The sequence below is a fragment of the Mesoplodon densirostris genome, chromosome 6 (genome assembly GCF_025265405.1).
Source record: "Mesoplodon densirostris isolate mMesDen1 chromosome 6, mMesDen1 primary haplotype, whole genome shotgun sequence".
Lineage (NCBI taxonomy): Eukaryota > Metazoa > Chordata > Mammalia > Artiodactyla > Ziphiidae > Mesoplodon > Mesoplodon densirostris.
Genome location: NC_082666.1, coordinates 42332661 through 42357587, shown reverse-complemented (window position 1 = coordinate 42357587; position 24927 = coordinate 42332661). Strand labels below are relative to the sequence as shown.

Genomic DNA, 24927 nt, shown 5'->3' with positions numbered 1-24927 from the left:
AGGCCACAACAGTGAGAGGACCGCAAACCGCAAAGAAAAAAAAAAAAAAAAAAAAAAGATAGGGCAGCTGTCTTCCGAGTAAACTTTAATTTTCAAGAACTAAAACTTCATGTTTTCATACATTAAAATTATTTTTTGGGGAAAATGCAAGTAAGGAGAATACTGTAAAATGTTTCAAATGGGAGTATGAATTCATCTTTATAAGGGCAAGAGTGTTTTCCCTAGTTGGAGGAATCTGCCTAATGGCAAATCATTACAGCCTACAAACTACCCATTTACAGTGGTAATGGTAATACTTCCAGATGGAGAGAGAGCCGGGTGAACTGTTACTCAGCACTGTTTAAAATGCTTCTAAAAAGGATGGCAAATAAAGGTGATTAGAGCAAGTAACTATTTGACAGAGCTGTTTTTTACTGAAATGGGTCAAAATGCTTCTTTCCTATATTTTTTCTTTTTAAGTAATTTTACCCTTTTAAAAATAAAACACTTTTTCCTCTTGTGTTAAACAGCAACAGTAGAGGGAGAATGCTAACAGGAAGCTTGTGAAATTAACCACATAGGAGCTTACAATTCTAGAAACTGGACATTAAGATGGAGTAAAGTACAAGTGCTTTTGGCAAGTTGGTATTTAATAAACAGCTTAAAGAGGCAGAGACCTTTGCTTTTCTCTGCACACCACCACTGGCACCCTAGCGTGGAAATCTGCATCAACATCAATAAAAGAGTCTGGAAAAAGAAAAGAATATCAGATAGGTTAGTTAACTAAGCCTTTGTTTAAAAGCACAACTAGATAAAGTACAAGTACCAGTTGTGAATTATCTGCTTGGCCTTTTGAAAGACCATTACAAAATAAGGTTCTCAAGAGATGATTATGAAATAAAAGTGACTTGAAAAGGAAAAAAGTATTATATTCAAGAATCAAGTAATCACATTAATTTAAAATCCTTATTTTGAAAAACTAATGTCTGATTAGAAATGACTACATTATTGAATTAGAACATTTAAATGTTATGTGGGTAACATAATTAGAAATATGAATAGGACATTAAAAAAAATTGCTGCAAAAGCTACTAAAATACGTGGGGTCAAAATACATGCTGACTGAAGTAAGAAGAAATGTTCAAATGTTTCATTCAATCAAAACAAAAAGGATGGGAAAGACTAATTCAAGGGATGAGACAATTTAATGAGGCATATGGAAAGCACATAAGCCGTCAAGCCCCAGCTGGACATTACTCTGGACAACTGATAAACCTAATTGGGAACAACTATTTGTTGATTCATTCATCTGGGCTGGGCCACACTATTTATTATTTGTAAAGTATTAATTTAAACCATGGAATAAAAAAGATTATCCTTTATTTTTTTACCCTCAAGAGTAAATTTTACATATTTTGATTCTTTTTAGTCTCAGCCTAGGGCTAATATAATCTTTATAAATTATGACAGTATCACCAAGCTAAAAGCTTTACTTACAAAGTAATTATTCTGCATAGTAGGACAACTAACAAGACTCTAATTAACTTGCTAATAATTCATGGGCATTTGCTTTAGTTTTTTGTTTGGATATTACCCATATAAGTAAATCAAAAAACATGACTTCCTATTTTCAAAGTTTGAGAAATAAGATATTCAAATTATAGACAAATGAAAAATTTAAGAGCAAAATGTGGAAAGAATTTGGCCTTACCACTGTTCTTTAAACATTCTTGGACAAGTAAGAGAACATCTGGCTGAGACATCTAGGAAATAAATCAGTGAATATATCAAATAATCCATAAGTACTTTTGCTTCACTGAGATAATACACAGTCGTCTGAAATTACCCAAATTCCTTTCCAAATTAGAAAGCACCTTGCTACCACAGTAAAGGAATTAATCATTGTGCTGTGTGCACACATCAGTCAGACACAGAGAGATGGGCAAAAAGAGCATGAGTGTGGGCAAAAAGAGACCTACTACGCAGTTAACTCCTGATTCACTAATTCCTGAGGTAATCAGCCTCTCAGCAAATCTCAAAGTTGTGGCTAGAGGTTGTCAAATTGTTAACAATATTACTTCTCACTCTGTGAGACTACTTCAACAGATTGCTTACCTGGGTCTCCACTTTAGTCTTGCCTTTCTCTATTAATCCTTGCTCCACACAGGAACCAAAACCACTTAAAAATCATACATTAGATCTAGTTGTGACCCTCCTTAAAACTCTCAGTCTGGCTTCTTAATGCCCTTAGGTCAAAATGAAATTCTGGCTTCCTGTATGTTGGGCCCCAGACTACTCCTCTATCCTAATCTTAAACTATTCTTTCTCAAGGTCCCTTCACCACAGCCCTTACAATTTTCCCTTCAGCGCCTTGAATGGCCAAACTCACAGTTTGCAAATGATGTGCCCTCAGGCTGAAACACTTTTTTTTTTTTCCTTCGAGGTGCGGGCCTCTCACTACTCTTTTACCCTTTCATTGTCCCCACCCATTTTCATCTTTTAGAGTTCAGTTTAAATGTAATCCTTTCAAAGGGGCCTTCAGGACAGCTGTATCTACACTCTTATTTTCTCTCACAGAACCTTGTTTCCCTGCATAGCTCTCATTATAATTAATTATACATACATAATTACTTATCTCCTTCTCTACGTATGAATTCCAGGAGGGAGGAATGGTATCTGTTTTGTCCTCTAGAACCTAGTATGGTGCTTGACATATACTCAAACTCACTGAATATTTGCTAAATGAATGAATGACATGAAATCAAAATAACTGCTATGCTGGTAAATTATTAAGCAGAATTTAAGGTTAAAAGAACAGTAAAATCTATTGGTCAGCTGAGCATGTAGCTATAGCAGTCAGGGATGGCAAGGAATGAGCAGTTGTGAAACAGAACATCTGGGGGAGCAGACTAGGAATCATTTTTATTTTTAAGTAGCAACCCAAGTAAATGGGCATAAACCATTTGCAAACTGGCCTGCAGGAACCACCAGTAAGTAAATGGATAATCTACCAAAGTCCCTTCCAGTTTTAAAGTTCTGACTCATCAACATCTTTTTGAACCATGTTTACACCAGAAATCTAGGCTAGGTGTAGTTCTTCAAAAGCAGAATTATTTTTACAAGGTGGGTGTATATAAGAGGAAACTCAGGAACAAATTAAGCTTGCAGGTCATAAATGTTTATATAGATACACAATTTGAAATCTGAAATCCTTTCCTGCCATTGGAAAGTTGACTTATCAAGATAATTTAATCCTTTCAAGTTAACAGACCTAAATTACCCCATCAGATTTACATGGTTAGAAGACCAGTGTCTAAAGAAAGTATGAAAGATCTGTAGAATAAAAAGAAATGCGCTAAAATTGAAGGCATGCAGAAGAACATAAAAACAGCAATTTTAGGAAAAACAATGCAGTTTTAGGAAAAAAAACATCACACTTAAACTGTCTTCAAGTATCTAAAATATATCCATATATAGCTCACATTTGGGGAAAAAAAGAATTTCTGTACCACTCTGTGAAAATTCTAACACTTCACTTTGTACTTACAATGGCTGGAAATTGAATGTCAATGTTTATATCCGAATTTTTGAAACCCAATCTGCTACTGGATGACCCATATAATCTCAGAGAACAATCTAAAACCAAAAAAAATTGAATAAATACAAGTCATAAATAAAGTAAAATTTCTCAAAAGTTATTACAAGACACTGCTATTTCAGAAATGTAACCATCAATTAGAACTACACACAAAAGAAAAACTGTTCAAGTCTGGCATAAGCAAAGAACAAGAATGGGTGACTCTTTGCTCGTCTTCATTTTATTTTATTTAAAAAGGAAGACTGCATTGACTGCAGTTTAGTTTAATAGCCACTCTTTTCATATCAGTTGTAAAACATGTTAAAACTTACTCTACTATTTCATGTTTTGTGCAGAAAATACTATTTGAAATGATTTTTAAAATGTGGAAGTCGAAAAGGGATGCCTAACTTTGCTATACGTTTGTAAACCTGATAGTATGTATATACTGAAGAGTTAATGCAAACCCTTCACCTTTTTGAAAGCGTACATAGGTATAATTTACTATAAAGATCATGTTTCAGTAAAACAATAATTACAAAAATCAGCATAAAGTTACTTTTCAATATGAATACTCATTGTATTATGAACAAAAAGCTTAATTTAACATAATATAATCCCTCTAGGAAAAGTTTAGAAAATAATTGTAATATCACTGATATAACTTAAAATGTTAGGCAGCAAGCGATTCACAGTTCAGAGTAAGACGTGTGTATGTGTACCACCTATATTTATTTTGTAGCATTTTTCCCAATGTTTTACTATTGTGCCAAAAAATTACCCCTTCTTACCAGGGGACCTTGTATTTTTTTTTTTTTTTCAGGTTTGTTAAGTCAAACAACTTCTTTGGGTTTTAACAGGTTTTCCATGACAAAGCACATTCAATTTTACAATGAAAATCTATGGCAAAAATCAAAATTACAGGGCCTCCCTGGTGGCGCAGTGGTTGAGAGTCCGCCTGCCGATGCAGGGGATGCGGGTTCGTGCCCCGGTCTGGGAGGATCCCATATGCCGCGGAGCAGCTGGGCCCGTGAGCCATGGCCGCTGGGCCTGCGCGTCCGGAGCCTGTGCTCCGCAACGGGAGAGGCCACAACAGTGAGAGGCCCACATACCGAAAAAAAAAAAAAAAAAAAAAAAAAAAAAATCAAAATTACAAATGACTTCTCAGGAGCTTGTCTACAACATAAAGGATGAGACACCTATACAGGGGGATGAGCAGAATCTTGCCCTTTATTTTTTTAACAGATATATATTAATATGAATCATATACTATATGAATGATCTTTCAGTAGAACAAACAGTTTTATGGGTGGTACGGCGATAAATTCAAATAGTGATTTCAACCCTGGCTGTGGATCAGAATCACTTGTGGAGCTTTCAAAAAAAATAGTTTTCCATGGCTCCACAGACATAACTTGGAAAAATCAATTCAACACTGTATAAAATCTCTTACAAATTAGTTTTGAAAGCTCATTTTAGATGGTGCAATTCTTTTAAGTGAGGTTAAATAGAACCTTTTATGGACACAGATAACCTGAAAATGACTCCAGGATATTTTTCTTTATTTTAACTCAAAATATTGTGTCAATGTAAATAGGCAGAAAGGTGTGGTGATCATTTTGTAATGTATAAAAAATACTGTATCACTATGTTGTACACCTGAAACTAATATATTGTAAGTCAACTATACTTCAATTAAAAAAAAAGAAACTGAACTTAGAGGTGGAAAGTAAATAAATAAATAGAAAGGTAAACAGATATACAAGAGTCCCATGGTGCTCTAATAATATGGGGCATGTAAATGGACAGACACAATGAAACTCACAATGAAGACAGGTTAATGACAACATATGTAAAAGTCTTTGTTACCTTAGCGTAAGCCAGGAGAAACAAAAACATACAATAAAATTGAGAGCTTCAGGACATGGCAAATCAATTTCTATTAGGCAAAAATTACTACTGGTAGGAAAAATGAATGGGGTACTTTTAGGTAGCTAAAAAGAAAAACAAATCTAGAAAATACCTGGTAACTTGTGCTGGAACACATTTTCCATGATACGTTTAATTTCTAGTCTCTGTTCCAAGTTCTCATTGTGTAAGCCAAACTCCTGTACCACTCTGTCAATGGCAATACCAATCGCACTTATCTGGGAGGGTGTAGGCGGGGGTAACGTGGTGAGCAACTCTTCCTCCTGCTTCTCCTTTTAGGATCAATGTTGAGATTAAAAATGACTCACACAGTTTTTACCTTCTACCGTTCACAGAGACAACACCCTGTACAGTATTCTGGAATATTTTTCTTAGCCCTCCTTCTCACTTTAGCTGTTTTAGTCTTCATCTTATCAAACACGCACACACTTCTTTATGCACATAAAGTGATAATAGAGGGAAGACAGGAATAAGGAAAAAGTGTAAAGAAAGAACTTTAGAAACAGCAATGGCAAATTATTTACTTTATTATTACTGGCCTAAGGACATATATCTAGGTCCTACCATTGGCTTCATTCATCCTGATACTGTCCTAAGGAAATTCACAAGACTGCCCAGCAAACATATCTGACCAGTATAAAATATTTTGGTCAAAATAAATTCAGAAATATAAGTAGCAAAATTACTAATACCATAATCTTAAGGAAAGTCATAAAGATGACAAGTAATAACTGACAAGCAAACGTATTTGTTTGGGTTATAGTAAACTTACCTTAATGTTTTTCTTGTGCCTCTTCTCTTTGATATGCTTATGAGCAAATGCAATGGATTCAATTAAAACATCACAGAGTTTGCAGGTGTACTTTGCTGTAGGGTAGTTTCTCGGTCGCTACAATTTGAAGAGATTTGTAGAGACATACACATAAGCACATATTTATAGAGACACATAGAGAGAAAGATGTACAGAGACAAAATACAGGTAAACAAAAACTGGCCAGGAGATGATTTCTCATTCACTTTAAAAACCGTTAATATAGTACTATCACTCTTTATCACTATGCTAATAATCATTTTTTAAAAGTAATTCTTAAAAAAAAAGTAATTCTATTAAATTAAACAGTATCACTTTTGACTTGTAGTGCTTAAATACCAAAGTAGGATATATAATTCATCAAAGCACATGTTCCCAATTACTAACAGATTAAGCCAAAACAAGGATTTTAACTACCAAATAAAGGCTGTTACCCTTTTCAGCCTGTCTATGCAGTCTCTTTTCAATCGCTCCTCAGCCTGCTGTAAGCCCAGTAGCTCCTTAGTTGAAAGCACAGACTCATCAATCACAGGGCCTTCCAAGTCTCCATCCTGTTCATTTTCCTCATTTCTAGTCCTCCGTGGCTTCCTAGGTCTGGACCTCTGTTTCTTGTTTTCTTAAGTTAGGGGGAAAATATTATTGGCAATACTGAATAACACCACTCTGAGTAAAAAGCAGAACTTACATATTTATTAATGAAATCATGTGATATCTGAATGACATATGAACACAGAGCAAGAGGAAAGGTATACCTCTCCCATGGATAAAATGCTTAAATACTCTTAAGCTCCTCACATTTGGATACACCAATCCACAGAAACCATCTTTTTGGAAAACTTAAAAGAATTCTACTTCAACCATAAAATATGATTTTATCATCTCTTCCTGGTATACTGCTGAGCATACTCAAGCAATAGTAAAAATTAACCTTTGAAGTACACCTGTAATTCTAATGTGATTAATATATCATAATATATAATGTACATGTATCTAACGCTTCCTAGTACACCTGTAAGTATACCTGGTATTCTAATGAAAACTATCCACATCTGTTTTCATTTTTTATAAGTGAACAGTCTCAATGGAGCAAAGATGGACAGTCTATCTCCAAAGAACTCAGAAATCAACTACATTCTTATCTGGAGTGAAAATCCGTCACTAAATTGTAAATTTAGCATTCACATAATTGGGCCCTCCCCCACATTAATATCAAGAAGTCCAAGCCAAAACTGTATTTACTGAGGATAACTATTACCCATTTTATCTTTACTTTCATTTTAGCTTCTTTGAACAGCCTGCACACTGAGCACATTTCAAAGGAAAAAAACAATTAGCAGTTGAAATAAAAGTTTTCTACAAGTACAGACTAATACATTTGTTTATAAACCCTGCTGTTAGTTCTACAGTCCTTATAACTGATAAATGAATCTATTCCTTTTTTAAACTTATAACTTTTCAACTTCAGTAAAACTGAAGATGCCTGTGGAACTGATCTACAAAAAATTGTTTTTAATAGCTTTGGTAATTTCTATCAAGTTCTGAAAATGAAGCTACTAGTACCACATAAGAGTAAAATGAAATTCATTTCCTCAATTAAAAGTGTGACAAGTGGACTGAATAGTTTTTAAATGGCTTACCAAAAAGTACTCTCTGAAAATATAAACCTACTGAAATGCTCTGCATGAGGTAACTGTCATGTCAAGTTTTCAGTGGAACTCATTACTTGTATAGCAAGTATGATGAATCAGTCGACTGAAAAGAAATTATGTCAGGAAAGGGACGTATAGGACCTCTAATTTTAAAAATAGCTATCGCCAACAGCTCTAAAGGAAAAGCAGCAAGCACTGTACTCAAACTACCCTAAGATGAATATAATGAAATTCTGCAAATACAGCAGCAATTAAAAAAATTAAACAAGTATTAGGACAAATACAGTTGTTGTTTTTTTTTAAAGCAATCAAAATGGGACAAATAGAATACTAAAAGGTAAGTAGTCAAAAACGGTCTATTGCTTTTTAACACTCCCCCTATGCCCAATTAAGGATAGTGCTCCTGGTCCCCATAAACCTTTGAGATAAGCAATTCTTTTAACTCAGAAGTGTGTCTATTCTCATTTATTTTGCTTATCAATACAAACTCTAAATAACTGCATCTGACTTCAGTTTTCAGGGCAAAGTTTCTTAGGCAAACACTCGTTAAAGGTTTACACTAACATGTGCAACATCATCAGAGAAGTCCATCGTTAGTTCACAAAGCAAAAACTGATATGAAACCAAACTCCTTTTTTCATCTCCTCTCTCTGGATCACAAAGGCTTCTCACTATATTTGCTATCATTTTTCTAAAACGAGTGACTTTAATTTCCCTCCAAAGAGCACAGTTAACTCCTTATTTTATACACAGAAGTGGATGGCTGCACAAATTGTCTGGTGATGACAATAAATGCAGCTACCAGTACTGAGTATTTTCTCATGCGACAGATGCAATGTAAGCACTTTATGTGCACTGGCTCAGATTAATCCCTACAGTGATCCTGTCATGGATGCTAATATTATCCCCATTATACAGATAGGGAACATGCTGGTCCAAGAAAATAAGTAACTTGTCCAGGGACACATGACTAAATCCAATAAAGGGATTTAAAACAGAGATTAGAGAATGGATGGAATTCTGAAATTCATCTTTCTATCTAACAGTATAAGAAAAATCCCTTCTTGTAGCAAACCCATTCACATCTAAAATAGACCAGAACTCCCCACCCCTTACTTTGTTTAAAAAAAAAGGCAGGAACTGACAAGGCAATACAAACTTCTGAACTGAATTTCATAGGCCTGCATGGTAAAAACAGTTAAAATCTCATTGGAGGGAATCTAGAAAGGCAAAGCTGGGTATTGCTAAAAAAATTCCCATAATTACTTAGAGGAAAACTACCTGGCTCATCCCAGGCTTTTTGTAGTAATATGAATTTTCTATATACAGTACTCCAAGTTTCTCATATTTTATTTGCATATGGTCCATTACTCCATTCACAAAGGACAAGTGCATCTGAGCGGATATTTTCCAGCTAAGATCATTAATGGCATTGTCCCAAATATATTAAATTGGCAATCTAGGATATATGAGGAATGAAGTAGGGGAAGTAAAGTAGAACTGAAAAATAGAAAGTTAGTATTAAAAAACAAAGCAACTCTAAGATAATTTTCATTACATCTTCTTGCATCATTTAATAAGACCCTTCCTTATTAAGATATATGTTTGATTTAAGGAAAATTTCAGGCCCTTTAGTGAGATCCTTTTTAGGATCCTCTGAGTATAGTGTAAAGTCTATATTTTAAACTGAATTTCTCGCTACAGTAAGCAATGTTATGCCAAAGCTTAATATTTTCTTTATGAAGATTTTTCAAGGGATAGAAACTGAACAGTCCTTCATTTGGAAACTGAAAGCACACAAATATAATTTTATATATCGCAAACACAGGAGTTTTGGATTGACTTCAACAAAAAGATAGTAAAAATGCAGGTCCTATTCAAAATCACTTAAGCTTTGCTTTTAAGACTAGACAGGAATATAGAATAAGAGGTTTTTGGTCTGCAAACAGTCTCTTTTAATATCTATCTGGTTGCAAACTTCTGACCTATAAATCTTTCTTTTGGTAATGCTGCTTAAGATCAACTTTTTCTTTTCTGAAAGACCAACAATTGGTAACTAAATTAGAATGTCCATGTCTCAACTGGACACAGTAATAAAGAACTACTTAAATATACACAAACTTTTAGAATCGAAAGGCCAGAAATTATGAATACGTGTTCAGTTCCCTCTGTCAGATTCCAGGCCGAGTTCATGGCCAGAGCAGCACAGTACTTGATTTCAGTTCCACTTCCTCATCTACCAGTCTGCATAAACAAGTCTGGATAAATTTAACCTCTCCAGAGACACAGCTACCTGTTTTGTATTGAATAAAACTGTGATTCTACCTTTGATACAGCATGACAGAGCGCTGCAATTCCTTCAAGTTCTTTTTAGCTTAAAGATTTACGAGGCTGGTTGATTCTTCTGTTCTTCTGCTACATGGACAAAATCTATTCACCTTTTAGAAAAAGGTATAAATAATAACTCTGGGGCAATTATTATCAAGCACATAGGGTGCTAAGAAGGCTTTTGGTTTTACTGAAACTAAAAGGACAAGCTTTTATCTTATCTGAATTTCTGACTTTCTAAACAATGTTTTTCAACCTGTTTACCATGTTCACTTTTGAGGAAAAAAAATCTTGCACTATCCTTCTCTAGAGATTGATGCTCCACACAAAAGACACATATCCCTCCGTAGCAGGAGATATATGCAGTCTACATCATGTTTTTATATAGAATAAGTTTTTTTTTAAGTTTTATATTCTGTCATTTATATTATAGATATTCATTATTCAAGTACAAAATTAAAATACATAATTTAGAAAACACATACATACCCCTCAGAAATTACGGTATATCCCCAGGGGGATATCATCACCCTCTTCTGTAAAAAGTACCAATGGGAAATATAGTTTTACTAAAGTAAAATAAGGCTTGTGGCAAAGTAAACTTTTAAAGGGAAATACATGCAACATATTGAAGTTGCCCAAATAACATGATTACAATCCTTAAAATAATCACAAAATAAGCAGAAACTATGAAAAATTGGAATTGCATTGCTGAAAATATTAAAACTCATTTGAATGAAAAATAAAAGACATTGCTGACATCAGGGTTGTAATCTGACAAGTTGGAAACATTACCAGGGCTTCCTGCTTCCATTTCTGACATAGTTTCGAGGCTTGTCAGGTCTTTATGAAATAGTCGTCTTACAGTTCTGCACCCTCTTCCATCTTGCCACCTATACCCATCTTCACTTTCTTGAAAAGAGTCTTTTCTTGGTCGGTTTGTAACAGGAATTCTAGGTCCAGGTTTGAATTCTCTCCAACTGTCTGAATTACCAGCAAGTTCATCAGATAGCCATCTTTTACTCTGATCTTTGTGGTTGTCATTCATCCAAGCGGGTTGACTGTAAATTGGGTTCTTAAATGCATATGGGTTGCTAGAAACAGCATATGGTCCTTTTCTGGGGGTATTCCCATAGTTCCCTGGTGTTCCTTTTCTTTTTGGAAGGCCTTTTTCCATTTTACTGCTATGGCCTTTAGCATAATCATCCATTATTAAATAATCTTGTTGGGGGTGACCCCTTCTGAAATCCTCATCATCTGTAGTCCCTCGCTCTTTAGCACGCCTCACAAAATAAGGTTTTGCGGCATCTCCCATGGTCTTTGACTTCAATTTTCTTACTCTTCACCTGGAAGAAGGCATTTTGGAGACAAACTATAACAAGGTATCATACTAAGTTCACAAAGTACCACACATTTATTGCACAGATGCTCAAAAGCTTGTAAGAAACCCTTCTTTTCCTAATTTCCATCACGCTCCAATAATTAGTGCGTTATGCTAGAAGTTAGGAGGCTTAATTCTATAATATTCTTCATAGATATTATATAGATATAACAAAAGCTCTTTTCTTCAGAACCCCCCCAAAAACCCCCCAAAACCAAATACCTCACTCCAAGCTTATACTTTAGAGAACTCCCCAGTCTTTTAAAAACAAGCTGGCAATTACTTTTAAGTGTTACTACAAAGTAACCGAAACTTTGTGAACGCAGTACATCTCTCAACTCCACTTTTCAGTCCCTTCTACGTACCCTGGCACCTCGGCTCCGCTTGCGACTATTCAGAACGACAGGCTTCGATCTCTTGGGCTACGGAGGGCTCCCGACCAAGGCTCCGCTCTGGTCAGTGAGGCTGGCTTTCGGACCAAGGGACAACTCAAGCTAACGCCCCCAGTCCTCATCCTCCCACCCCAAACAAGTTTGGTTTTGTCACGAACAGCAATTCTCCCTCTTCGATCCCCATGGGACCGCCCCACCCCCGATCTGCCTCGGTTTCCACCCTTTGGGTCGGAGGCGGAGAAACAGGAGGCGTCTCCGCAGTCCTGGCCAAGAAGCCACCGCGGGGACCAGGAAGCAGGAAGTGACCTGCCTCCTCGAAAGGGTTCCGGGGTCTCCCCGGCCGGACAGGGGGCTGGGGCCGAGTGCCTCCACCCAGATCCCTTCTTCTCCAGCCCCCGCAGGGTATGACACAAAGTGAAGACGCGGACTAGAGAGCCTGAGAGCTCAGCCCCACCGGCTCGGGGGTTCCCTGGACCTCGCAACTGGGGAGAGGAGGCCGGCGGAGGATGGAGCCAACGTATCTCCCGGGCCGGGCCCACCCTCGACTGTGCAGACCGGAGAACCCACCCAAGACCCTCCCCGGACGCGAGTCTGACAGGGACACGGGGGGAAACGGTGCCCGTGAGCACTCACCATCTCCGCCGCGGCCCCCCGCCTCTTCCTGTCCCGGCCGGGCTCCCTCTCCGTGTTTTCCTCCAGCCCCACTTCCGGCGCTCAGCGCTGTCTCATTGTACGCTATTGGAATTCGGCAGTGCCCCGTTCCGAGCGCTCCGCCGCGCACACCGGAAACTCTCGCCACGCCGCCGCTCCCGTTTCCGCCGCCGCCGCCGCCGCCGTCGCCTCGCGGGCGCATTTCCCGGGAGTAGGGTGTTGGGCGTTGGGTTGGGGTCGGAGTGCAGGCTCTCCGCTCTTGTTCGCTCGGAGCTGTCCTCGCCTGGGCTCCTCTCTCTCCTGTGCTTTTAAAAGCACCGGGGAGGCGTGCGGAGGAAGCCTCTGGTTCTCTGGGAGAGAAGCGAAGCCCGCGGTCGTGGCGTAGCCGCGTGCCCAGGTCGGCTCGGAGGCTCCCTTTGCCCCTGGATGCTCCTGGTTACCTCCAGGGCAAGTTCAGCGTGGGTCTGAGGCCTCGTGGCGCTCGTGCTGTTTTTCTGATAATTCGAGTGATTGAAAGCCTCAGTGAGGTCTTAATGGCCGACCCTAGCTTTTAAGCCTCCGCTGTTCATCCAGATCACAGTATGGCTCAGAGAAAGAAATGCTGTGCTTTTTTCTTGGATTGTGTACGGATTTGTTTCTCTTAAAAACAAAATCTGGTTTCGCAGAAAATGTGTAAACGCAAAGGATGACCAAGGAGGGCATTCATATTCGAATTTTCAAACGGAGAATGTTTTAATGCAACTAGCAAACAACGGGGTTCCTTTCTTCTCTCTTTCTTTTCCATTGACTTTACCTTCCTTGCTATCTGCCGTGTTCTAAATGCTTGGAAAGCCTCGAGCAACTAATAAAATTAGGGAGCTTTGAGAAAATGCAACAGTTTTGATTTCTCTTCTCTTTAAGGGTATTTAAATTTAAATCCATGAGATTCTGTGGGGATAATGGTCTTAAAATGATCACATTAGTACTGGCTGTTGCCAGGCACCGTTCTGAGGGCTTTGCAAATAATTACTCATTTAATCCTCACAACAGTCCCACTAGGAGAATAGCATTTATCCCCCTTTTAAAGATGGTGGGCGAAATAGCGTTTATGGTGAAGTAAATGGAACCGCTGGAATCCAAACCCTAATGAGGCAGAGTCTGTTCTTAACCACTGTCTATACTAAAGGTGATTTAAAACAGGTAGGTACAACTTTTGTACAATGCTTTATCTAGATACTTTGGTTCTGAAAATACATGACAAGCCAGTAATCTGACAGGCAGACAGTGGCCTTTTATGGAGTCCAAAGGGAGTGTGATGATACATTATTACATTTATTATACGGAAGAGCAGCACCACCACACCCAGCCGAGTAACTCTGTATGGAACAACCGGTTTAGGAAAAGTCAGTCTTGACTGTCTAGAGTTCTAGGGGAGCAGTAGAGGACACATCTTTTTAAGAGTTTAAAATATTTTTTATTTGCATTTTCTTCAATGTGTTTCCCAAAGCCTAACTTCTTTTCAAAATGTATTTTTAAGATTCATCTTGAGGATAAATGAGGCTCTCTAAAACAAGATGCAATACTAATCAAAAGATATTGACAGGTAAGATACCTCTTTCTGTCAGTATTGTACTGTAATGGGAATATAAATTGGTCATGGAGTTCATAAAATCCAGTTGAAAAGTTTGGTTTGATTCTTTTTTGGATGTCACTGGAGGGCATACTGATTTTCTCAGAATCTTTGCAGTGATTGCATCATGGTCCAGACATATTTCCAACAATTTGGAGCAGAAATATGGGGCTGTCTGCGTTAGAGTTCATTAACAAATCACAGAGGGCTAACAGAATCCCGTTTCTGCCTGCCGCAAAGTCTCTTAGTTTAAATTATTTCAGGACCTTATATTTATGACCTAAGAAGTTGTGTAAAGTAAAATAATTCTGTTTCCAGTGCTTGTTTTCAAACCTTAGGAAAGTCAGTGAGCTAGTATATGCTATGAGTTAAAACCTAGACTGTGCTGTTCCAGAGTCAGCCATTTATTTAGGGTCATTCATCCGTTTCATTTTTTTCAACAGATGTTGAATTCCTGATATGTGCCTGATATATGAGAGAAATAGTCACAGTCCCTGTTTTCAAAGTGTTGAAAAATATGGTAAAGGTAAAAAATGTCCTGAAATTGAAAATTTAAGACTTCGCTTAGATGAATATACTTTTTTTCCTCCTAAATTTGAGCTAATGTTACTCTGGGGCTCTACTTCCCTCTGGGAACTATGGAAAAAAAAATTTAACTTGCCAGTTAACATATCTCAAGTCTTTGCTAATTTAAATCATATCTTTGATGGTTTGGTTTCTTGGATATATGCCCTATTGTTCAGATTTCCTTCTCCACTTCCTTTGCATGCTATCTGGAGATGTGATGATCTGGAGTCATATGATTGGAAAGAAGTGTCCCTAGATACACATCCACAGGCTCTTTGAGGGGGTCCTCTTGCTTCTTTGGTCTTTCTAGGCTCTGTTCTTTGCCTTGTTGCTGGATATCTGATGATGAGGTCTGAGACTCATGGACACGTGGTTAGTTCTGTCAGCTTAGTCCATCTCCAGTGGTTCGCTGTTGCCAGCTTGGACCAATCCTACTACACATGATGGCATCATGCATCCCTCTTGGGATCTAGCTGCAACTCCCAGGAGATTTTCATTGTGGGTGGTCCACTACTTCCCCCCAGTTGGCAATCTCCTGGCTACTTTGCTGTCTGTCTTCCTTGGCATCAAGAAGAATCCAGGAACATCTGGATTCTTTTCAAGAACACAAAGAATCTCAAGTATGCCTGAAAGTGCCAATTTCAGTTCTCTGCTTGACTGTGTCCTGCTGTTATTTTCACACTCCTGAAATCATCCCATGTTTCTCTTCGGTAGTCTGCTTCCCCCATGTTCCAATCTGGGGATGGGCCACATGTTTCAAACTTTTCCCTCAACTAATCTCACCCTCTGAGTGATGGAAAGTTCTGCTCCCCTCCCTGTTGTCATGGAGACTAGCAGCCCCATCTTTCCTTCCTCTCCCTACTTCCAAGTTTCAGCCGCCCCTTTTCCCATGAAAACTTAATACCCAACTCCCAGCCATTTCTTAGGTCCCGTTGCCTGCTTCTCATCTCCACAATCATCAAATGCTGCACTCTAGACTTTTTTAGGTTCCCCACAGCCCTGCCCCCCACGGCTTTCCTGGGATCGAACTTCCCAAGAGGCCTTTGAGTATTCACTGGATCAGGAACCTGAGAATATCCCTGGGCTCATGTGCTACCCCCTAAAACCTGCAGCCCTCCCATTGCAACTGAAAGCTGAGGGTTACCTGAGGCTTTTAGAAGTCACCTCTAGGCCATCTTCATCTTTACAGACCCAACCCCCAAAAGACACCAGGAAGCTGCTGCCTCTCTCCTTGCCAAGCAGCCCAGCACAGATGAAGTCCTTTCTCCCAGCACTGGACACAGGGCAGTGATGGAGAGAAATCAGGTCTGGATTATTCAGAAGAAAAAAAATCCGTATCTCCTTCAAAAGGAGATATAGCTAGTGGTGGGTAGGTCTGTGGCAGTGTTGGTGATACAAAGATGGGAGAGGAAGGAAGGAAACTTCTACTGATTGTGTAACCACTGGGCTGAGCACTCAGTACTTGTGTCTGATTGTCTTCTCGCAGTTCTACAATTTGTGAGTTAGTTAGAAAACTGAGGTTCAAAGAGTAGTCATAGGCTTATGGTAACATGGCTTTACCGGCCTATTCACAACGTGACCACAGCCTTTTAGACTTCAGTGTTTATATTGTTTTTACTCTACCATGCACCAAGCTCCTGTGCCCTGACTGAACCCTCACACCGTCAGGAGCTAGTGTTCCTTTCTGAATTCTCCATTTTTTTTTTTTTTTTTTTTTTGCGGTACGCGGGCCTCTCACGGTTGTGGCCTCTCCCGTTGTGGGGCACAGGCTCCAGACGCGCAGGCTCAGCGGCCATGGCTCACTGTCCCAGCCGCTCCGCGGCGTGTGGGATCTTCCCGGACCGGGGCACGAACCCATGTCCCCTGCATCGGCAGGCGGACTCTCAACCACTGCGCCACCAGGGAAGCCCTGAATTCTCTCTTTTTTTTTTTTTTTTTTAAATTTTATTTATTTATTTATGGCTGTGCTGGGTCTTCATTTCTGTGCGAGGGCTTCCTCTAGTTGCGGCAAGTGGGGGCCACTCCTCATCGCGGTGCGCAGGCCTCTCACTATCGCGGCCTCTCTTGTTGCGGAGCACAGGCTCCAGACGCGCAGGCTCAGTAATTGTGGCTCACGGGGCTAGTTGCTCCGCGGCATATGGGATCTTCCCAGACCAGGGCTCGAACCCGTGTCCCCTGCATTGGCAGGCAGATTCTCAACCACTGCGCCACCAGGGAAGCCCCAATAATTTGTTTTATTTTAAATCTAAGTAAAACATTACATTTTATATATTTTGAGGTTTTATTTAGATTTATCTTCTATTTATGATATTAAATTCCTCTATAGTTGTGGTATAAAATCTTCTTTTAAAATATATAAATTAGGATAACACAGGGAACTCTACTTAATGCACTGTAGTGTCCTAAATGGAGGGGATATATGTATATGTATGGCTGATTCATTTTGCTGTGCAGTAGAAGCTAACACAATATTGTAAAGCAACTGTACTCCAATAAAAATTAATTAAAAGAATATAAATTAGGGCCTCCCTGGTGGCGCAAGTGGTTGGGAGTCCGCCTGCCGATGCAGGGGATACGGGTTCGTGCCCCGGTCTGGGAGGATCCCATATGCCGCAGAGCGGCTGGGCCCGTGGGCCATGGCCGCTGAGCCTGCGCGTCCGGAGCCTGCGCGTCCGGAGCCTGTGCTCCGCAGCGGGGGAGGCCACAACAGTGAGAGGCCCGCATACCGCAAAAAAAAAAAAAAAAAAAAAAGAATATAAATTAAAACATATCCATTTAAGAAAACTAGTAATAATTATCAAGAGATGTCAAAAATCATGAAGACGATATACATATGATTGAACTTTGGGGAGCACTGGACCCAAGGGAGAGAAGAGATAATGCCCAGAATTAAACACTGAGGCTGTCCAACATTTAGACATTAAGAAAAATAAGAGAACCTGATAAAGAAGACCAAAAAAGGAGGAGCTTCAGTGATAAGAGGGAATTTTTTTTAACATCTTTATTGGAGTATAATAGCTTTACAATGTTGTGTTAGTTTCATTGTGAATCAGCTATATGTATATACATATATCCCCATCTCCCCTCCCTCTTGCGCCTCCCTCCCACCCTCTCTATCCCACCCCTCTAGGTGGTCACAAAGCACCGAGCTGATCTCCCTGTGCAATGCACTAGCTTCCCACTAGCTATCTGTTTTACATTTGGTAGTGTATATATGTCAGTGCCACTCTCTCACTTCGTCCCAGTTTACCCTTCCCTGTCCCTGTGTCCTCAAGTCCATTCTCTATGTCTGCATCTTTATTCCTGTCCTGCCCCTAGGTTTATCAGAACTGTTTTTTTTAAGATTCCATATGTATGTGTTAACATATGGTATTTGTTTTTCTCTTTCTGACTTACTTCACTCTGTATGACAGACTCTAGGTCCATCCACCTCACTACAAATAACTCAATTTCGTTTCGCTTTATGGCTGAATAATATTCTGTTGTATATATGTGCCACATCTTCTTTATCCATTCATCTGTCAGTGACCACTTAGGTTGCTTCCATGTCCTGGCTATTGTAAATAGAGCTGCAAAGAACATTGTGGTACATGACTCTTTTTGAATTATGGTTTTCTCAGGGTATATGCCCAGTAGTGGGATTGCTGGGTCATATGGTAGTTCTATTTTTAGTTTTTTAAGGAACCTCCATACTGTTCTCCATAGTGGCTGTACGAATTTACATTCCCACCAACAGTGCAAGAGGGTTCCCTTTTCTCCACACCCTCTCTAGCATTTGTTGTTTGTAGATTTTTTGATGATGGCCATTCTGACCAGCGTGAGGTGATACCTCATTGTGGTTTTGATTTGCATTTCTGATAAAAGAGAATTTCATAGAGTGTAATATATAAAACTTTTCTCTGAGCCGTTCTGGCCTGATGGATGCCAAATGTACCAAAAATGCTATGTCAAGACATCCAGGGGTTCCGTTGGGAGGGGAGGTTCCCCAACCAGCCTAGGTCAAGGCATTTAACTTATGACATTGGGTGGGGTTAACACAGTGACTCAAATTTCCAGAAGCAATCCCAGCTAAGTATCATCTATTGCTTTGAAACTATTCTCTCCTGAGCCAAAAAGGTAGAAATTGAGAAGGGAGAAAAGTAGTGAAGAGGATGGGAAAGTAGTATTTAGAAGTCAAAGGTGGTGGAAGTGGGGGAAAGCTTCGCAATGCAGAGAGAGAAAATGAAGCTTAAATTAGGGCTGTACCAACCATATATAAGGAGAAAATATAGGTTGAAGAGTAGTCTTCATTACAGAAAATGGAGTAGACTTTGATTAAATAAAAATAGTAAATAAAAAATATTAATGGCTCTAATCTTGAACTGTTCTAGTATTCTTTAACCATTGTACTTTATCCCCTGGGCATGGAACAGACCACAGTGCTTCTCTGAGTGGGGCTGCCAGATAAAATGCTTAGGACATACTTACACTAAAAAAAAAAAAATTGCTCATTTATTTGAAATTCAGATTTAACTGGGTGTCCTGTATTAACTAATTAATTTTGTTGTTGCTAACTTTGGCTGTCTCCAATATCTTCCGGAGGCTTTCTGCTAGAGCTTGAACTCTTGGCAAGGATTTACCCAACTAAAGAATACTTACTGGTTCTCATGTTATCTAAGTATATCTTACTATGCTGTCTTCTTGCAGTGACCATATAAAAAGCTCCCTTTCTCCCCCAACCACGTTGTAGTTTGAAAAATAGCAAACCTATAGAAAATTTGCAAGAAATGTACAATGGATATCTATATACCATTTACGTAATTCAACAATTTTAACACTTTGTCACATTTTCTTCCTTTCCCTCCTCCCTTTTTTCCTCCCTTTGTGCATATGTGTATTGTTTAGCTGAACCACTTGAGAGTTAGTTGCAGATATCTAGACACCTAGGCCCCCAAACTCTCAGCATGTATCTTTTAAAAATGAGGATATTTTCCTCTGTAACTACAGTGTAATTATCACACTCAGGACATTTAATATTGACATAATGCTACTTTCTAATATGCAGTCCATATTTAAGTTTCTGCAATTGTCCCAGTAATGTCCTTTAACATTTTTTTTTCTTTTGGTATTCTAGATTTGAGCAAGGATCGTACATCGTATTTATTTTCATGTCTCTGTTCTTTAATGTAGCACAGGTTGACAGTCTTTTTTTTTTTCATTCATAATATTGACATTTTTGAAGAGTCCAAGTGCATTCTTTTGCAGATGTCTGATTGTTTCCTTATGGTTAGACCTAGGTTAAACATTTTTGGCAGGAATACTAATAGGTGATATATCACACATCTGAGTGTGTCACAACAGAGGATATATGATGTGAATATGTCCTTTTGATAATGATCAGTTGGATTATTTGATTAAGGTGTTATCTACTGTATTTCTCCATTATAAAGATTCATTTTTTCCCTTTGTAGTTAATAAGTGACTTGTGATGGGTTATTTTGGACTGTGTGAAGGTCCTGTTTCCCCATATTTCTCCCAATGGTTTTAGTATCCATTGATGATTCTCTCCTGAAATCAAATATTAATATGGTAGTTGTGAAATAGTGACTTTCTATTTCTATCATCTCTTTTATATTTATTAGTTAGCATTCTTCTATAAAGGAAGTCTTTCCTTTCTCCTCCTAATCACTTTAAAATTAAAAAAAAGTCAGTGTAGACTCATGGATTCTATTTTATTCAGTGTGTTATAATCCATTCCTGTCATTATTCACTTTGATGCTCATAGTGTCCCAAATTTGGCAAGTGGCAGCCCCTTAAACAGGTTCTTATATCTCTTTGACGTATCTTCCTTAGTATTGAGTACTTCCTTAATTTCTGGCACTAGAAAATGCTCCAGGCTCACCTTGAAATTATGCATTTTCCCAAAGGGTTTGGGGGATGGTGTTTAGAAAACAAGCCCTGGGTGCCATGTGTGCTCATTGCTCTGGGGTGAAATTGCTTTTAGGTCCTCTAAATGGACAGTACTAGAAACACTTTTTTAAATCCATGAGTTCATAATGATACTTTAATTGATATCCCATCCAGTAGTATAGAATTCTACCTCCATTCCATATTTGTCTCTTTGTTCTCCCACAGTGAACTCCCTGCTTCCTCAAAACATCAATGTATTTACTCATTTGCTCACTTCTATAACATACACAAAACAGTTTGAGAATTACTTCACCAACATTATCCAAAACAAGCTTACCAAGTAAAGTTTGAGATTTTTTTTGTCCTTAGAATATATCCCACTGAAAGTGTATAGTCAGAATAATTTGTTATTATGTTCAGATGTTTTTTGGATTAATTCTTTTTTCTTTGTAATTGTATTATTAACTTGGTTATAATCAAGTTAATTCATTTCTTTCACTTTCAGGGCCTCCTACCCACCCATTCTTGTTGATTTAATTTATTTTTTTTAATATGTGAAATGCTTAACATGGTTCAAAATATGAAACTATATAAAAGTTATATTCAGACAGGTCCTATCCCCTCTCCATCTCTTCCATTTCATTCCCCCAACCCCCATAGATAAGCAGATTTATTTGTTTCTTGTTTATCTTTGTTTTTCTTTTTTGTAAATATAAATGATACATGCAGCACTATTTACAATAGGCAAACATGGAAGCAACCTAAATGTCCATCGACAGATGAATGGATAAAGAATATGTGGTACATTGGGACTTCCCTGGTGGTGCAGTAGTTAAGAATCTGCCTGCCAACGCAGGGGACACAGGTTCCAGCACTGGTCTGGGAAGATCCCATATGCCACGGAGCAACTAAGCCCATGCGCCAAAACTACTGAGCCTATGCACCACAACTACTGAGCCCACGTGCCACAACTACTGAAGCCCGCACGCCTAGAGCCCGTGCTCCTCAACAAGAGAAGCCACTGCAGTGAGAAGCCCGTGCACCAAAACAAAGAGCAGCCCCCGCTCGCTGCAACTAGAGAAAGCCCACATGCAGCAACAAAGACCCAATGCAGCCAAAAAAAAATATGTGGTATATATATATAATGGAATATTCTCAGCCTAAGAAAAGAATGAAATAATGCCATTTACAGTAATGTGGATGGACCTAGAGATCATCATGCTAATTAATCAGAAATAGACTCACAGGGACTTCCCTGGTGGCACAGTGGTTAAGAATCGCCTGCCAGTGCAGGGGACATGAGTTTGAGCCCGGTCCGGGAAGATCCCACATGCCACAAAGCAACTAAGCCCGTGTGCTGAAGCCCGTGCACCTAGAGCCCGTGCTCTGCAAGAAGAGAAGCCACTGCAACAAGAAACCCGTGCACCTCAACGAAGAGTAGCCCCCCACCTCACTGCAACTGTAGAAAGCCTGTGCACAGCAACAAAGACCCAATGCGGCCAAAAATAAATAAATAAATATTTTAAAAAAAGAAATAGACTCACAGACATGGAAAACAAACTTATGATTACCAAAGGGGAAACAGGGGAGGGATAAATCAAGAGTTTGGGATTAACATATACACACTACTATATATAAAATAAATAACCAACAAGGACCTACTATATAGCATTGGGAACTATACTCAATATTTTGTAATAACGTATAAGGGAAAAACTTTTCAAAGAATTTTGGTGGTTTTATGTACACAAGTAGTTTTGTAATGTATTAGAGGGCAGTGACCGTCAAGATAAAGCATTATTTTGTAATGATATTGCAAAACAGTTTGATACGTGAGATTAAAAAAAACGTTATCTGATTTGAATAAGTCGTGTATTTGCCTTTGCAATTTGGAGAAAGGTTAATAATAATCTCTTTATTTGGTGTTACAAAAGGCTCTCACTTTAACCTGTGAGGTATGTTGGGCAAGGGTTATTACCCTATTTTATAGATGAGGAAAGTTGAGACTGAGAGAGGTTTGGGGAATAACCCAAAGCCATGTGACTAATAAGTGCCAGAGTCAGAATTAAAACTCAGGCTGTTTGATTCCTAATTCAGTATTCTTTAAGTAACGGAAGACTAAATACTGAATTATGAATTTACATACTGGGCATTTGTATTTTGATGGTGGTTCAGAATTGAGAGTTTTTCTTGTATGTTGATGGAAAATTCATTAAAAAATACTAATTATTTAATGAAATCACTAGGTTAACAAAGTTAATTAAATGTTTACTTTTCTGATATTGGGCATGCTATTACACAAGCTGTCATTGATTGGTAGTCAGTAGAGATGCTGAGGAAAGTGGAAATAAAGTGTAAACAGGGGTCTCACTTGACATTTTCAGGCTTTCTTGGGGGTTCCTGTCAATTTCCCTGTGATGACTTCCTACTGCCCTTAAGATAAAGACTGACACCATCACATGGTCCACAGTCTCCGAGGAGCCTGTTCCTTCCCCGCCTTCCAGCGTCATGCTGCCCATTCTCCCCGGGGTCTCTTTTCCCTAGCCACACTTTGCCTTCTCTCAGTCTTCAAACCTGCCACCCCAGGGCGTGTACACATATTCTTCTTCCTGGGCTGCTTCCCCCCCCCCCTTTCTTCACCCAGTTAACATTCTCATCACTCAATGCTCAGATCAGTAAGATCAATAAGATCACTTATTCAGGGAAGCTTCTCTGATCTCTCTGGCTGGGCCAATCTCTCTGTTATATTCTCTCATAGTATCATGTGCTCCTTCTATATAGCACTCCTCACAATCATAATTTTACCAATGTTTGTGCAATTTTTTTTAAAAGCTTGTTATGGGGATTCTTTTTAAAAAATATTTATTTATTTATTTATTTTTGGCTGTGTCGGGTCTTAGTTGCAGCATGCAGGATCTGTGTTGTGGCGCGTGGGCTTCTCTCTAGCTGTGGCACATGGGTGGCGCACAGGCTTCTCTCTAGTTGTGGCATGTGGGCTCCAGAGCATGTGGGTTCTGTAGTTGTGGCATGCAGAATCTCTAGTTGTGGTGCGTGGGCTCAGTAGTTGCAGTGCATGGGCTTAGTAGTTGTGGTGCGCAGACTTAGTTGCCCTGTGGCATGTGGCATGTTAGTTCCCTGACCAGGGATTGAACCTGCATCCCCTGCATTGGAAGGTGGATCCTTAACCATTGGACCACCAGGGAAGTCCCTTGTGCAATTATTTGATCAATGTCTGCCTCTCCCACTAGTGTGCAAACACCAGGAGAGCAAGAACTCTGGTTTTGTCACCATGGTGTTCCACAGCCTAGTGCGGTGCCCGGCACACAGTAGGAGTTCAACCAATACTGATGCATGAGTGATGGTGTGCATGGTTACAGGTATGCATGAACCCAGGCAGTTCCCTCAACTTGGCATGCCACTTTCATACATTCTCATTTTCTCTAGGTCTTTTTGACCTTTCCATACCTGCTTATGACATTTTGAGCCTTTAATAGATGCATGTATGTTTAATCATATTACCTCTCTAGCTCCTGATTCTGCATGTGTATTCTGTTCTGTAACCTCTGAACTCAGTAAGCTTTCATGGGTTTAGTGGTATTCGTGAGAATTTGAGGAGCTGTCTCCTCCATTGCTACCCAGCCTCCCATCATTTCACTGACTCTTCTTCCTTCTCTCTCTCTTCCAATTTCCTCTTCTCTCCTGACTCTTCTTCCTCTTCCACTCTAGGAGTGTCACAGGCATCTTACCCCACGCAGGATAATTTTGCAGAAGCCATGGTACCAGCCAACATCTGTGACCCTGTAGATATTCCCCTTCTCTGAGTGGACTGACCCAGGCCTTTTCCCAACAAAGATAGACCTTGTGGAAGATAAAGTCTAGTACTAGCTACTAAAAGTAAGTAATAACAAAATAATACATCATTATGTTACATTAGAATGGTATCATTTCTGGTCAAGTTTGAAGACTGTCCAGTGCTCTAGCCCATGGCATTGGGGGAGAGATTGGTGAAAGGGAGGATGAGAGGAAACGAGGGTAATAAATAACTTTCTCACACTTCCTAAGGTGTGTTCTTCCTACTGCTTACCTATCTCAGGTCCTTCCTACAATTACTTCCAGCCACCATCTGTCTCCCCATTTCTTCCATCAGATAGAAAAGATCACATTC

At 39.2% G+C, this 24927-nt stretch overlaps 1 protein-coding gene and 1 long non-coding RNA gene across 13 annotated transcripts in view; one reads left to right on the top strand and one right to left on the bottom strand.

Annotated features, from left to right (window-relative positions):
- Nucleotides 1–12835, bottom strand: part of TUT7 (terminal uridylyl transferase 7) — a 60468-nt gene extending 47633 nt beyond the window's left edge. For 4 of the 8 annotated variants that reach the window (XM_060101639.1, XM_060101640.1, XM_060101641.1 and 1 more), the window contains exons 1-8: nucleotides 12020–12689; nucleotides 11069–11619; nucleotides 6731–6912; nucleotides 6258–6374; nucleotides 5580–5757; nucleotides 3527–3615; nucleotides 1691–1742; nucleotides 657–726 (exon numbers count right to left, since the gene is read on the bottom strand). In XM_060101639.1, the coding sequence (XP_059957622.1) occupies nucleotides 657–726; nucleotides 1691–1742; nucleotides 3527–3615; nucleotides 5580–5757; nucleotides 6258–6374; nucleotides 6731–6912; nucleotides 11069–11588 (1208 nt within the window). In that variant the 5' untranslated portion in view covers nucleotides 11589–11619; nucleotides 12020–12689. Of the gene's footprint in view, nucleotides 1–656; nucleotides 727–1690; nucleotides 1743–3526; nucleotides 3616–5579; nucleotides 5758–6257; nucleotides 6375–6730; nucleotides 6913–11068; nucleotides 11620–12019 lie in introns of all 8 variants that reach the window. The other 4 variants (XR_009532794.1, XM_060101635.1, XM_060101636.1 and 1 more) reach the window with 3 other exon arrangements.
- The window catches only part of LOC132492255 (uncharacterized), an 87525-nt gene continuing 74923 nt past the window's right edge, over nucleotides 12326–24927 (top strand). For 3 of the 5 annotated variants that reach the window (XR_009532799.1, XR_009532796.1, XR_009532798.1), the window contains exons 1-3: nucleotides 12326–13876; nucleotides 14214–14279; nucleotides 14750–14832. This is a non-coding gene — a long non-coding RNA (uncharacterized LOC132492255). Of the gene's footprint in view, nucleotides 13877–14213; nucleotides 14280–14749; nucleotides 14833–21506; nucleotides 22940–24488; nucleotides 24657–24927 lie in introns of those variants that run through there. The other 2 variants (XR_009532797.1, XR_009532795.1) reach the window with 2 other exon arrangements.